This window comes from Excalfactoria chinensis, chromosome 7, assembly GCF_039878825.1.
Source record: "Excalfactoria chinensis isolate bCotChi1 chromosome 7, bCotChi1.hap2, whole genome shotgun sequence".
Lineage (NCBI taxonomy): Eukaryota > Metazoa > Chordata > Aves > Galliformes > Phasianidae > Excalfactoria > Excalfactoria chinensis.
This window is the reverse complement of record NC_092831.1, coordinates 17,754,951-17,769,520: the sequence shown is the minus strand read 5'-3', so window position 1 is coordinate 17,769,520 and position 14,570 is coordinate 17,754,951. Positions and strand designations below refer to the sequence as shown.

The window sequence follows — 14,570 nt, the reverse complement described above, 5'->3', positions numbered from 1 at the left end:
GTTGTGTAAAGGAACCAGATAATAATCTCTGTGAGACACTTAATTGGCTGAGATAATTTTTGATGTAGAATGATGAAATGCTATGCTAGTTCAGAATTCATGGAAACAAGAACATGAAGGTGACCATTTGACCTCACACTTTTTCAGAAGAAGTGTTTATTTCAAATTTAATGTCAGTTATATTTAAGCTTGCAGCATTCTTCTGTAAAAGACAAGGATACCTTATTTCCCTTCCTCTTCATTAAAATAGCCTTGTTAGAAGAATAGCAAAGAAAAAATGAATAGAAAATCACCTCATTACAAATAAAACAGTTTAAGGTAAAATGCCATATCTGTTCCATAAACTTCCAGCATGAGGGGAATACAAGGAAAAAGTGCCTCAGGTGTGTTCCATATGATGCTAAGTGAACAGCTTCAGGCTGAGAATATCACATAGGAAATTTGTGTAGTATAATAATGTGTACAAACATAATCTTCATTATACACTTATGATGCCGATAGCTTTTTGATTCTGCTCTATTTACAAATGTTCTTTTAATTATGAACATAAATGAACTTTGTAGGGAAACTGAGTCAAACTCACTTTCATGCATAAATCAGCAGCAGCACTGATTCTGACAAGCACAGATATTTCAGTTCTGCAGAAGTTAGAATAAAAGCAGTAAGGTAATAAAAGGTTCTTTTTGGGTTTTTTATTTTAGTACTAACACTTTAGTATTACTTAAATATGAATGTATTTTGTTTTCTTAGAGCACACAAGAAAAGCTGGCAAGCAGAGAGAAGAGCATGCAAGACAGATTACGCCTGGGGCATTTTACAACAGTTCGTCATGGTGCTTCATTTACCGAACAGTGGACAGATGGCTTTGCATTTCAGAATCTTGTAAAGTTAGTCAATGCAATGTTCTTAAATTCTCACTTAGTTCCCTCTAGTGGATTTTTTTATTTATTTCTGAGATGCCAAGTTTGGAGCAGCTTTTCATACATTGTATGTTGCTTTACCTTTTGAAGACAGAGGGTACAGCACAAGGCACTTTAATCAGCTGAAGGAGCATTGAGGCTGAATGTCCTTGAAAAATGAAAAATGATTTGGTTTTACTTGATTTTAACCATCCTTGCAGACATATGTGAATGTACTAAATGAGTAGCTTTTGTTTATTCAGATCAGCTTGTAGAAAGAGCAGTGAAATTATAAATCAATTATATTTTCAAGCAGCTAACCAAGTATCAATGTTGATAATCAGGACAGATAAAGTCTGTGACACTCTCATTGGCCATGTCATATAGGTGCTCCCTGCACATCCATGTTTGTAGCAGGTTTTTAAGGCATCCAGCTCCTCAGTGCCATGAAAGATGAGGAACAAATCTGGCACCTTCAGATAGTGTAGTCCAAAGGGATGAGAGAGAGTGGCCAGCTGGAAAAGAGCTGCTGCAGTGGGTGTTTCAGCACTGCAGAATTGGGGCCAACATAGAGCAGACAATCGGGGATGGTGGTAAAGTAATTATGCAGTGCATCTTTAAGATGTACTTTGTTAATGAGTCTGAATCAGTCTGTGGTGTTATATATATGACTTACCAAAACATTGGTTTATGAAGGGAATTGTGTTGTCTTAACATCTTACATGATTGCCTAGGAGGTTAAGATTGTCTAAAAAAAATCTGTGTGTGCACGTTGTAATTGTTTGCCCTGCAGCCAAACTGATGATTTACTTGAGAGTGGTCAGATCAAATTGTGCATTTGTCCTATAGAAATCTGATATTCCCTTAGTGCTTTTCTTAAATTTCTTTTGATGGTATAAAACAACGTATCCATCAGCTCAGATATGTATGTATTATTTCTTCCAGTACAGAAATAAATTTGGAAAAGGGGGGAGAAAATGAAAAAGGAAACAAAAAAAAGAAAGTGTTTATCCACCTATGAAGAATCATATGGTTGTCTTTCATAAGCAACATTTTCATATGTACAGTAAATTTGTTTAAAAAAAAATCTAAACTTATTGCTTCATCTGCTTAAATGATAGTTATTTTAAAATGCAAAATGATGAAACTTTAATACTTTTTGGGGGTTTTACAGGCAGCAAGAATGGGTGAATCAACAAAGGGAAGACATTGAAAGGCAAAGAAAGCTCCTGGCCAAGCGAAAGCCACCAACTACAAATAATTCTCAGGCACCATCTGCCAATTCTGAACCCAAGCAGAGGAAAAATAAAGCTGTGAATGGGGCAGAAAACGATCCCTTTGTTAGACCCAATTTGCCACAGCTGTAAGTTTAACATTTCAATCAGTCTTTTACATAAATTCTCTGATATTGTCTATGTGAGTTCCATTCAAATAACAGCATAAAAAGACACTCAGTATATTCAGTAGCTGTGTTCTCACTGAGGACTTGCTGATGTTAAGGAAATTTGCACCACTGCCTATGAAGATCCTGTACAATTGCCCAGGTTATTTTGGGTAGAGTCACTAGAGAAAGGTCTGTACTGTCTTTGTGCAGCGTTCCTTCTGTTTTCATAATCTAGAGGAGTTCTTATTCTGGTTTCTTATTCTTGTAATGCTACTGATTTCTGTTCAACTGTTATTCATCTTATTTAGCATGGGAACCTCTTCAGTTAATTTCTTTTTTGTTATTGTTGTTTTTTTGTTTAACAGTTGTTATCTGGCAAGAAGAGTGTTAGTATTTGGTGACATGAATTTTAAAAAAAAAAAAAGAAAAAAAAGGAAAAAATCTTTTTTTTCCTGTTCTGAACGCAGATCCCAAGAGCAACCATTAGGAGATACTGGTCCCATTTCACATACTGACACTTGAAATCTTTCATCATTTACACATCAAATTAAGGGCTGTCAACAAATTCTCAGTTTTTCCAGTGACACTATTTTCTTGTGGACAGAAATGGTATAATCCAGGGCACAGACAAATGTGTTCTTGACATTTAGTTGAGCATTTTAAGAAGTTGCTGCTTGCATATGGTAGTTACTGCCCTTGTTGCTGAGAGACTGTAGCTGATGGTCTGTCTGTTCCTAGTTTAAGTGAAAAGTAAGTAGGTTTAAAAAGACTAGCAAGTTGATACCTTTTCTTTGCAGAAGTAGGCTAGGTTTGTTGCACATTGTCACATATCACCTCTCACTTGTGTGGGTAGTTTATCCCCTGGGAGAAGGGAACTTCTAAATTCCTTTAGTTATGTCTATGAAATTATTTGTTTGGAGCATCAGTTCAAAGAGAGGTGCATATGTTTTACATAGTGTGTCATTCCTAAAGACTGCATTGTGAAATTGCTTGGCTGTGACACAAGTATCATGAAAACACAGTAGTAAGGCTGACAGTGTAAGCAAGTCTTGATTAGTGTTACTTGTGTCCTTTGGCAGAGCTCAAGAACAATCACTCAAATCGATTCTTTAGCAACACTTAGTGCCTACGCTGCTTCTCAGAGAGCGTAACTAATACTTCTGAATAGCAATAGATTACTGTCATGTTAAAAATACCTTTTTTGTTTCAATTTAATACCTCATATTAGTAACATCTAAGGGATGAAAAAAATCTGAAAAGTTAGTGAACTTTTAATTCACCAGTATGTTGTATTTGCAAATGTGTAACCATTGCTGTCTTTTTCAATCTCCTCTTTTAATGGAAATGTCTATATTCCACAGTAAAAGAAGACAAAGCCTTTTTTTCAGTTGATACTAAGAATTAATAGAATAGGCATCCAAACAGTATTTCAGAGCATTTGAATCCATATAACTCTAGTCAGTTCTTAGCCTGTGACCAGTGATCAGGAAGACAGAGATCTTCATTTTGAATGTTAGCCACGTCATTGAGAGAGGTTAGTATTTCTGTAGTTGGTGGGCCGGTGTTAACGCTACAGACTCTATTTGGGAGATATTTTCTGCTATAGAGGCTACCATTAAGTTTCCACATTAACAGCAAAAGTTCATATAGTATTTTTTGCTTTTTGGGAATTGAACATTTTTAAAATTTCAGATTTGCATGCCAATTTTATTTTAGAATCCTTCCATACATATTCCTGTATGTTATTTAACAGTATATAGCTTTGAATTAACTGTGAAATAGAAATAAACATAAATAATGACATTGTGGCAGTAGGAAGTTTGTATTTCTAGTTTATTTTCTTTATTTAGGGAATTCTGTTCTTCTTTTTCTGCTTCTTATTGGCACAGATAGATTTATTTTTTTTAAATAGATTTTGAAAACCCAGCAAGTACTGCTGTTTAATGCTGTTTATTAGTACACCTGACAGGTGCATAACTATCAGTTCTTCATTTAATTCAGCTTAACCAGTGTGTTGAATGGCACAAGAAAATGCCTACTGATAACAGAATTGCCAAGAGAACAATCAGAATTGCCCTTTTGTGTCTAATAAACTGTTACCAAGTAGCAACTACTTTCACTTAATTTGATCATATTACCATCTAGATGCAAGATTTCTTGTCTTTGTGACAAGCTTATTAATGTTGTTTCAAACCTCTTTGAAGGTTTCCAGTATGCCCTGATATTACAGAATCATTAAGCTGTGACATGCTCTTAAGCCTTCGCTTGAAGGGCATTAAAAATGTTTACATTTGGGATTTGTTGCAATGTTATACCGGAGTGCTGTGTGTTAACTCCACTTCTTAATGCTGTTTTGCATACCTCGGTGAAACAATTACTAATTGTGCTCTTTCATTTTTGTGTAAATTTGTCATCTGCTGTATGTGATCCCCTCCTATTACATTGTGCTTATCAGCGTTCCTGTGTTACGTCAAAAGTAATGATCTTAATTAGTACAGTCAAATGGAAGATGTTCTGTTTATATTAGGCCAGGGAAAATGCAGAGCTGCCAAAATTAATGAACTATAACAGTAGTAAATCAACACAACATACATGAAAGTGATTAGGCAAATCTTTTTTAAGCAAATGAACAGCTTGCTGCTGGTTATTAGCAACAAGTGTCTCCATGTTGCTAACATTATTTGCTTTAGAAGATATCTCTAGTTCTGCTACTGACAAGAGAAAATGATGTATAGCTTTGTGAACAAGCAGTGTTATTGAAACTGTTTCTGAAAACAGTGGTTAACTGTTTATAAATCAATTCAAGGTGTTGCCTGGGGCATTCTTTAGTAAGAGCATTGCTTTGGTTTAGTAGGATATGTTCTCTGATATTAATTTAAAAGCAAAGTCTTGGCACTGAAGTTATCAATACATAAGTAGCTATCTGTCATTGCTCAGTGAGTGGAAGGTGATTTTGGTGTTTTGGCTCATCCTGGATGTGTTTTAAACACTGTCCTGATTTTCCAGTATGCATTCAGTTGTTCTTTTTTTTTTTTTTTGTCCCCAACCAAAACTATAAAGTAGTTTTAGTTTTGAGAGATCCCTTTTTACTGAATGAAATAACTTTATTAATCTTAGGTAAAAGTAGTGTATTGAAATGTATTTGAAGAAGAAACAGTTATTTAAAATAGAGTCAACTTTCACAGCCCTGGGAAAAAGTGTTCCAAAAGTTCATTCCAGATTCTTGGGGTGACTTTAGAGAGCTTTGAAAGTGTTTTTGTTTGTTTGTTTTAAACAGACCTTTATTTCTGGAGGCAAAACTTGCTGTAATTTGGGTGGCTCCCATACACCTTCAGGTATATTTAACACCCAGTTGATGATTTCTCTCCTTTCCCAATTACTCCATCAGTCTGCATGCATCCTCATTCTGTACGTAATTTGAAATAGGAGAGCAGAGAGAGCTGGCAGAGTTTGTTAATGTAGCTGAACAAATGCATCATTTAGAGAGAGCATTCTGTTCTGCATGGAACAAACAAAAATATTTTCAGAAACTTTCAGATTGAAGTGCCAACAATGTGTCTGGGCTTTACAGGATGAGTGACAACAGCTCTTTTCCTGAGGCTGTCTCTTTCTAAGGCAGACATGGAAACAATGGAAGAAATGGGACATGGTGAAAAGACCTCAGGGAAAGCTTGAATTGGTCAGCGGTTGCTGCCCATCTTTGTAGAAATTCTAGGAACTTGAATAAGTTTGATCCCCCCCAGAAAAAAAACAAAACACTTCACAAATGGTAACCAAGTGCTTCTATTGGATGTGCGAATTGCTGTTCTGGGGCATGGCAGCATTCTGCCATGTGTATGTATCCATGATGATTTTTCATCTGGGAAACAGTGGGGGAAAGAGATTGTTGTTCATGTCCCAGGTTTAATTGTCACAACAACCAAGGAGCGTGTGGCCATTAGGATTTTTTTTGTCTTGTTAGTGACCACTAGTAGATATGTTTATCACAGATGAAGGTTTTGTTGTAACTTGTGAGGATGAAGTGCAGAGGTTGGTAAAGTCTATCTATGCATACCGTGTCAAAGTCTTAGAAATTTAGCTATAAACATCATTAAACTATTGAAAGGCTCTAAATTATGACACCAGACTTTTCAGGCTAGGAAGGCTGTCTGCTTTCTTATAGCAACAAATAAATATGGCGTACAAAGGCTCTAAATGTCACAGATGTCTAAATATGCATGCATAGAATATATGCATTACTTTTTTGGAATTTCAGGCATTTATTGCATGTATGTGTATGATGTTAATTCGGTTGCAGACTGTTAAAACACAGCATTTATTACATGGTAGTTTTGAGTGGAAGAGGTCATAGTCAGGACCAGAATGTTACCGTATTCATTCACACAGCCCGCCCCCAGCTACACTCTTTCCCCAGTGCTCCTCCTGTCAAACAAAAGCTCAGCTTTCCAACTGCTGTGCCATTAGTGGATGGTGGCAACCTGTCACCAACCACCATCCCTCCCATTTGCTCCTTGGTCTTTCTTCTTCCACATCTGATGAGACCTGCATTGGTCTTGGATGACAGAAGAGCAGCCTTTTCTGCAGGAAGTTATGGTGTCTTGTAGGTGACTTGTGCTGTCAGAAGTGGACATCCAGTGATGACTGTAGGTGGGGAGGTGATGGAAGCACTCTATAGGCTGGATGGTTTTGGCCTTTGCAATGGGATGGTGACCTGTAGCCAGAAAGCAGGCAGTATGCACATTGTCCTTCATTTGCTATTTGTTATATACTGTTTCAAGAGCATTAATTTAAAGTGTATTAACAAATTAAGAAAGTACAACAGCACTTCACTTATGTGCTTTTTAAATAATTATGTTTCTGAATGTAAGTGGGGGAAAAAAAGTTTTTCAAAACTAAGCTGACAAAATCCAAAGCAACTTCTGCTTACAGTTCAGAATTTTACATGCTTTCTTCTGAAACACAGTGGTCAGTAACAACAGATTTAAATTGCTGTTAATCGTGCTGTGTCTCTAATAGAAGTAGATTTGTAAGGAAATAGAAACATGAAAATGTTGATTTATTGGTATATAATGTAGACATATGGAAAGAGTGACTTCAAATTGTAATGTTTTCAATATGACCATGAATTTGTGCTCTGCATTGAAGAGAGCTATTTAAGTACTTCTTGGAAGACAATACTTATTAGAGCCATCTAAGCGCTTTGTTGTGACTGGGTAGATAGCTGAGATTTAATTAAAATTAAAGAAGACCATATATGGTTCTATTATTATGACACTATGTTCTTAATATCCTGTATTATGTTAGATTTTCAGAGCATCTCTGGTTTTAGGGCTTTTAGTGTTCAATGAAAATTCTGGGATATCTCGTGTTATAGACAATATTTTCAGCGTGTTTTACTTGTGATTCAGCTTTGCTAATCTACCTAAAGATATTTCTGCTTGAAAAGTTCACATAATCTGCATTTCTGGAAATAGATACACAAACCTGCAATTCATACTGGAGACAAGAACCTGGAAGGAAATAACACTTAACCTTATTCACGTTGGTTTTCTGTGCATTTTTTTGAGTGCTTAATCCATGATAGAGCAGTTAGCTGGTCAAGAAGAAATACTGAAAAAAACATCAGGGATGCTGCTGTGAGTTGTTGAACTTGGCCTTAGTGCTATCTTTGATGGATCTTTCATTAGAGCAGGAATTAGAGCACTGTTTTAGGTTTCTTGCTGTCATTTTGGAAATGCAATGCCAGTGTTCTTAGTCTATTGAGATATTCCATTTCACATCTGCTTTAATGCCTCTCCTTCCTTTCCAAGAGGAGGTTCTGTCAGGAAAAGAATGTAAAAGCTTAGTGCCAAAATGTGTCTCTAAGGGAACCTTCTCTTTCTTGAAGAGAGGTGAGTTTTCCTCCTTCAGAATGTTTGTGTGGATTTCTGATAGCCGCTGTTCATTATGGTAAGAAAACGGATGTAGAATAAGTTTGTGTAATGCTTCCTTCTACCATTGACAGGGATATGGTCATGAGTGTTGTTTGGGTTTGTTATTTTGTTTCCACTTGAAGTGTTTTCTGTTACACTGTATAGCTTCCCTTCCCAGGACTGTTAATAATTGAACACAGTATATTATGGACTTCTTAAAAAGATGTAATGCTCTTAGCTTTGCATAATGCAAATAACAGATCTAAGCAAGACAGTAAAATGTATATGCCATCCAGCATTTGTTTTTTTACCACTTCAGTGTGTTTTTAGTGTTTTTTGTGGAGGCCGTATGTTTTTTTATTATTTTGTCCCTGTTCATCATATATGTATGGTTTCTTCTCTAGAAACCATGATTTTACCCTAAAATTACAAAAGTGAAAGCTCAGGTGGCTCAAAAAGGCACGCTCAATATTGTGATTTTAAGTAAGTAACGTAAGATAATACGTGTATGCTAGCATTTAAATAAGAGTACTAAATGAGATATATATTTTTTTTAACAGTTTGACCCTAGCAGAGTATCACGAACAGGAAGAAATCTTCAAACTTCGGTTAGGACATCTCAAGAAGGTATGTGTGTGCTCCATTCTTCCGACATTTTTGGGCTGTGTCCCAAACAGTCAAAACTAGTACTAGTACTAGTTGACAGAACAAGGAGTGGGTTTGCTTACCATGGACACTGAAAGTAAAAGAGAGCAATAATGAATCCTAGTAACAGTGATGTAAGTCTTGTTTTAGAGCTGAGAAAGTGGAGTCGAACGATGTGACTTCTTACACTGATACTGGACCTTTAAAAATGTCCAGTGTATGGGCTGTTGCAGTTCTGAATGAATACTATGTTTTGATAACCTGTCATATCCATTTCAGTTGTATACTGTCAATAGCAAGAGAGAGAAAATATTTCCTAGCAATCTGGTCTCTTAAATTATGTGTGCTTTATTTCAGTTTTTGGCTTCTGAAAAAATCTTGAGGCCAGCCAGGCCCTTTGAGAGCACTGGTCCTGTTTTTGAAGAGTATGCCTACAAAATACTTGAACATATAGTAGGAAATCTGAATAGGTCTTGCTGTCTCTGTGAGGTAGACTCTGCCCATTTAGTTCACACTTTGTGGCAGTAGAAATAGCAACAGCTTCATTTGAAGCTGTGTTATGAAATTCTGTAGGTTGCGTTATTTATTTTTCTTATATCTATTGGAAATTGTGAGTGATGTATGAAAGGAAGCTTTTAAAACTTCTTTAGTATCTAGATTTGGTTTATACCTTGAGCATCATTACTGAGGTTCTCTGTGCAAGAACAAACTTGACTAAATGTCAGAGGGGAAAAAATATTATTTCTTAGCAATTCATGCTTGAATAAACACGAAAGTAACAATAAGCATACATTCTTGTATTTTAATTCCTATATGTGATGTAGATTTTGTTGGTAACTGAGAAAAATAATTTTGTTACCTTTTATGTTACTGTATTTCTTCCCTAGTGCTTCACTGCTGATTACATTTATTCTTCTTTCTGCATATGCTTTTTTGCTGTCTGGTGCTTTTCACTATCCAGATGCTTTCCTGGTGCTCTTTTTTTTTGATGCCCTGTACATTCTGCCACTTCTAGTTCTCTTTTTCCTTCTGCTCCCCAGGAAATTCTTTTCCGACTAGCTGCTTTAGTCCTGGAGAGAGGCTCTTGTTTTCTCACTTCCTTTTATATAGCAGCGGCCTAAGGCAGCTAAGCTGATTCATTCTTGCTTAAAGGTATTCACAGTCTGAGTGTCCTAAATAACAGCTGGAAACAATGCAACCAGCCATTTCTCTTTGGACTAACATTGACCTATGAACCACATTTTTAGAACAACTGAATTGCATAATATATGAATAAAAAGGTCCAAAAGAGGCATAACTGATGTGTTGGGTTTTTGTCAGCCTTTAGGAAGAACATAGACGGCAGTGTGTGTATAAGTATGTGGCTTTTTTGAGGAAGAAAGAAGGACTTTAGAATTCTTCACTGAGGAACAATGGGTTATGAGAAACTGCATATAATTTCAGAGTATTTAATGGAGATCTACAAGTGTTAATCTAAATATGAAAAAGTTTCAAATTTTGTAAACGGAAAAAAAACCCAATGCAAATGAACCAGTTAACACTGCATGTTAGGAAAAACAGATGATGCATCATTTGATCTGGATTCCTAAACTTGTTTGATAGTTTTCTAGATTATATAAATACAGATGTTGTGTCAGAGTGAGGTTTTGTGGTGTACAGTATTCTGAAACAGTGACTTTAAAGCATTTTTCTCTCCCCCGTGATGATGTCAACTTCTACCCCTTGTACCATGACTTGTTGCCTGTACCAGCACCACTAGATTGTGCAGTTACAGTATCAGTTGGATCAGAAAACTGGTCTTTTATCAAAAAACAAATGTGCAGATATTAGGAAGACTTGGTTTGTTTTTGGTTTTTTTTTTGTTTTTTTTTTTTTGTTTTTTTTTTTTTTTTGGTTTTTTGTTTTGTTTTTTTCCCTTTTAAAGAAAAGGTTGATCAGTTTTCAAGTCTGGTTCGCCATGTAGCTGTACAAACAGCTTATGCCAAAATAACTCTAAGATATGGGGCACTGCTGGGGGGAGGGGGGGGGGGGGGAACCCACACACAAAAGAAACTCAAAAAACAAAAAAATGCGTATCAGATGCCAGGCTTTCTTTCTCTTTTTCAGCTAGAATAATTTTGTAATTATTAGATTTCTTGTATGGACTAATTTTGGCTTTCAAGTTTTAGAGGTGCTTATTCTGAAATAGATGCAGCTCTTTTGACAGTCTTTCAATGAGCCTACCACGTGGATATTTGTGCTGGTTTCCATAAATTAGGTTCTATGCATTCTTTTCCTTTTGTTGTTGAGATTCTGAATAGATAACTATTTAAATGTTCTCTTACATGGAGAATAAAGATGACATAGTTCTAAGTGCCAAGATTAGTTTGAGAATATCCTCTTAGCTAATGTAGAATTTTTGAAATTTCATTGAGGTTTTAGATAGTACATAATATTCTGTTTGTAAGTTTAGTAAGATAGAAATGGATAAATATCTTGAAATGAGCTTTGTTTTGGTGTCTTGTATCCGCACTTTTAGGAGCAGTTTTACTGTAATGATTTGTTACATTTTTTCTTTCTCCTTCAACCTTGTTTCCTAATCTTCCAGTTTGTACAAATCCTGTAACTGTGCATATCTCAGTTTTTCCTTCATCGTGCCTCAATTTTAGTCTGCTTCCCAGATAATTTCTCTCCTTGGCTGAGGTACAAAACCCAGCTGCTTCTCATTTTGAATAGCATCCCTACAGTGCAGAACAACACTGTGAGCATCCCGTTACCTGCCGATTCATGGACAGGAGTTCCTTGAAACATACTTTTTGCCTTACCTCTGAGTTTTTCAGGCTTTAAAAGAAAAGCAGTGCTTTCTTCTAGTTCAGTATGGTTTTGTAATGTAATGTTCCTCCATCATCACTGGTATTGATGCAGGGGTAAAAATATCCTTTTCAAGTGAGGAGTAAATGAGCTTTTATACTTGATTCTTTTCATTTGCAGGAGGAAGCTGAAATACAAGCAGAACTTGAACGTTTGGAAAGAGTTAGGAATCTTCACATCAGAGAACTGAAAAGAATAAATAATGAAGATAATTCACAGTAAGATTTACTGTCTTGATTTTGCATGTCCACTTTTAAAATAATGCTCTAAAGTCAAATTTTGTTTGTAGGATATAAGCAGGTTTGTGGTTTTTTCTTTGGTTCCTTGTTTGTTTGTGTATATTTTTAAAAACAGCTTATTTAAATTTTGCCATACAAGAAGTAATTTTTTTAAAGCTTAGTAGTTCACGGAATATGCAGGAAATAATATACATGCAGAGGTTTTAATGCAGGAGTGCTAGAATTTGCAATACCACGTCACTAGGAAAAGAAATCTTGGAACCTTGTGCTGACAGTAAAGCAAGGTAATGGTGGGGAAGTTTGGTGCAGGAAGAATTATTTCATAGTAGAGTTAGGTCAGTTAGTTTTATTGCATCGTAATTTCCATTACAGGTACCTGATAGGAAAAAAAGAAACACAGAATCTTCTGTGTTACATTAAATTTAGTTTGTACTTCAGCTTACATGGCAGTAAGTCCTAATGTTAAATTGGCACTTATAGTTTTGTTTAACTATGTCGATTCCAAAGTTGTAATTATGTAATGAATAAATAAGTGTGTTTTCCATTGTGGGGAATACAAGCATTGGAGAGATGAAGAACATACTGAAATTCTGTGCTTACTTCTGGTTGTTCAGACAGTATAGAAGCAGACCACATGCTATGGAGTGGAAGCAGGTCCTACTGTTGATGATATTGATGATCATTACTATTGTTGATAACAGTTTTGTTTCAAAACCAAGTAATCATAATGCAGAATAGTATTTTTCTTATTGAGATATCATGAGCATAGCATTCATAGAGTGGGTTAAAGGTGTTTTTTTCTTATCTTCAGAAAAAGAAAAATGGCAAAAAGTTTGCCAGAATTAGCGCATTTGATAGTAAAGTTGTGATAGGAGTTTTACGCTAAATAATCGAAAGATGCTGAAATGTACTGTGTTGTATAACTGTGCCATAAAGTTGCACATGGATAAATACTCTTATGTTATGTGTCACTGGTAGAAAGAAAAGTTCTGTTTCAGAAGTAATACTCAGATATTTACATTTCAGTCTGTGTTTGTATGCCTTAAACAATAATGAATTAAATCTTCTTTTTTCAAGGTTTAAAGATCACCCCACATTGAATGAACGGTATTTGTTACTCCATTTACTTGGCCGAGGTGGCTTCAGTGAAGTATACAAGGTAGAGTGTGTTGAGTCTACTTAATCTAGTATTTGAGGCATGTACTCTTGTACATTTGGTTTCTGGGACTGGAGTGAAGATAGTGAGAGATCTAAAATAAGCAGCAGGATTTTAATGTGTATACTCGCTGAACAGTGATTAAGCAAAACCTCCTTGATTAATCTATGGAGGGGAGGTAGCATTACAATAGACACATGAATTACATGCCAGTTTTGTTTCTTTCTGTTGTGTGTTATTTTTATCATCATCTTTGGTTATAACTCCTATATTTGTGGGTTTCTTTTTTAGGCTTTTGATCTTTATGAACAAAGATACGCTGCTGTGAAGATTCACCAGCTTAACAAAAGCTGGAGGGATGAAAAGAAAGAAAACTACCACAAGTAAATTAATGACTTATGCTTCATATGTTAAATTGAATAGCATTTTATTGATTATGGAAGATTAATGTATCAATCTTCTTCTAGACATGCCTGCAGAGAGTATAGAATACACAAAGAACTGGATCACCCCCGGATAGTTAAATTATATGACTACTTCTCCTTGGATACAGATACGTAAGTACATGAAATTATATGTTTTCTATAACGTGACAAGGGCTTTAGTGTTGTGTGTTGGATAAGCAGAAATGAAGAATATTTGACTTTCAGGCAAAATACTTAGGGTTTTATTAGGGATGTATTTTGGAAAAAAGAGGGGGAAAAAAAAAAAGGACAACAGCAGAAAAAAACCCCAACCACTAGTTTGCCACAGAAAGATATGAGTGTGTGTGCATGTGTTTAGGAGATCTTCTATAGAGTGATGAAAACACTGTTTTGTAACGCCTCTTCAGTGTGTGTAAGTTTTCTTTTTTGGTGTGTTGTTAGTGTTCTGATTGATGTCAGATTTCATAATCTAATCATTTTGCTCCATGTTTTATTAGCAGTTTCATTCATGTAATTTAATATTCAGGCAGCTGTTGTTAAAGTTATTGGTATTAAACTAGATTGTCATAACTTTTATCTTGCGGTTGGATATGTCATTTAATTATGTCTCTAAATTCTGCTGTAGGTTTTGCACGGTGTTAGAATACTGTGAAGGCAATGACTTGGATTTCTATCTCAAGCAACATAAATTGATGTCAGAGAAGGAAGCTAGGTCCATTGTAATGCAAATAGTAAATGCACTACGGTATCTCAATGAGATCAAGCCCCCTATTATACACTATGATCTTAAACCAGGTAAATGAGAAATAACAAAATTGAAAATGTCATCACATTTTTACCCTCATTTTGTTTGTAATTCATGCCTCAAATAGCAAAATTATCTTTGGCTTGTCAGATTGATTTTAATCTGACAGGTAGATACTTTTTTTTCCTAGTTTTACAGTTAAAATAATCTGTCTCTAAAAAAATACTTGTTATAACTTTTCTCCTTTTTGTTATTTTGGTCTGTATTTGTAGAAAAGTGTCATAGAGCCTGTAGATGCATTAGTATTTAAGAGTA

The 14,570-nt window shown here is 35.5% G+C and overlaps 1 protein-coding gene across 3 annotated transcripts in view; it reads left to right on the top strand.

Annotated features, from left to right (window-relative positions):
- Positions 1–14,570, top strand: part of TLK1 (tousled like kinase 1) — an 83,620-nt gene that overhangs the window by 60,463 nt on the left and 8,587 nt on the right. For all 3 annotated transcript variants that reach the window (XM_072342094.1, XM_072342092.1, XM_072342093.1), the window contains 8 exons: positions 751–887; positions 2,074–2,262; positions 8,756–8,822; positions 11,811–11,908; positions 13,007–13,088; positions 13,377–13,468; positions 13,553–13,642; positions 14,136–14,305. In XM_072342094.1, the coding sequence (XP_072198195.1) occupies positions 751–887; positions 2,074–2,262; positions 8,756–8,822; positions 11,811–11,908; positions 13,007–13,088; positions 13,377–13,468; positions 13,553–13,642; positions 14,136–14,305 (925 nt within the window). The remainder of the gene's footprint in view (positions 1–750; positions 888–2,073; positions 2,263–8,755; positions 8,823–11,810; positions 11,909–13,006; positions 13,089–13,376; positions 13,469–13,552; positions 13,643–14,135; positions 14,306–14,570) is intronic.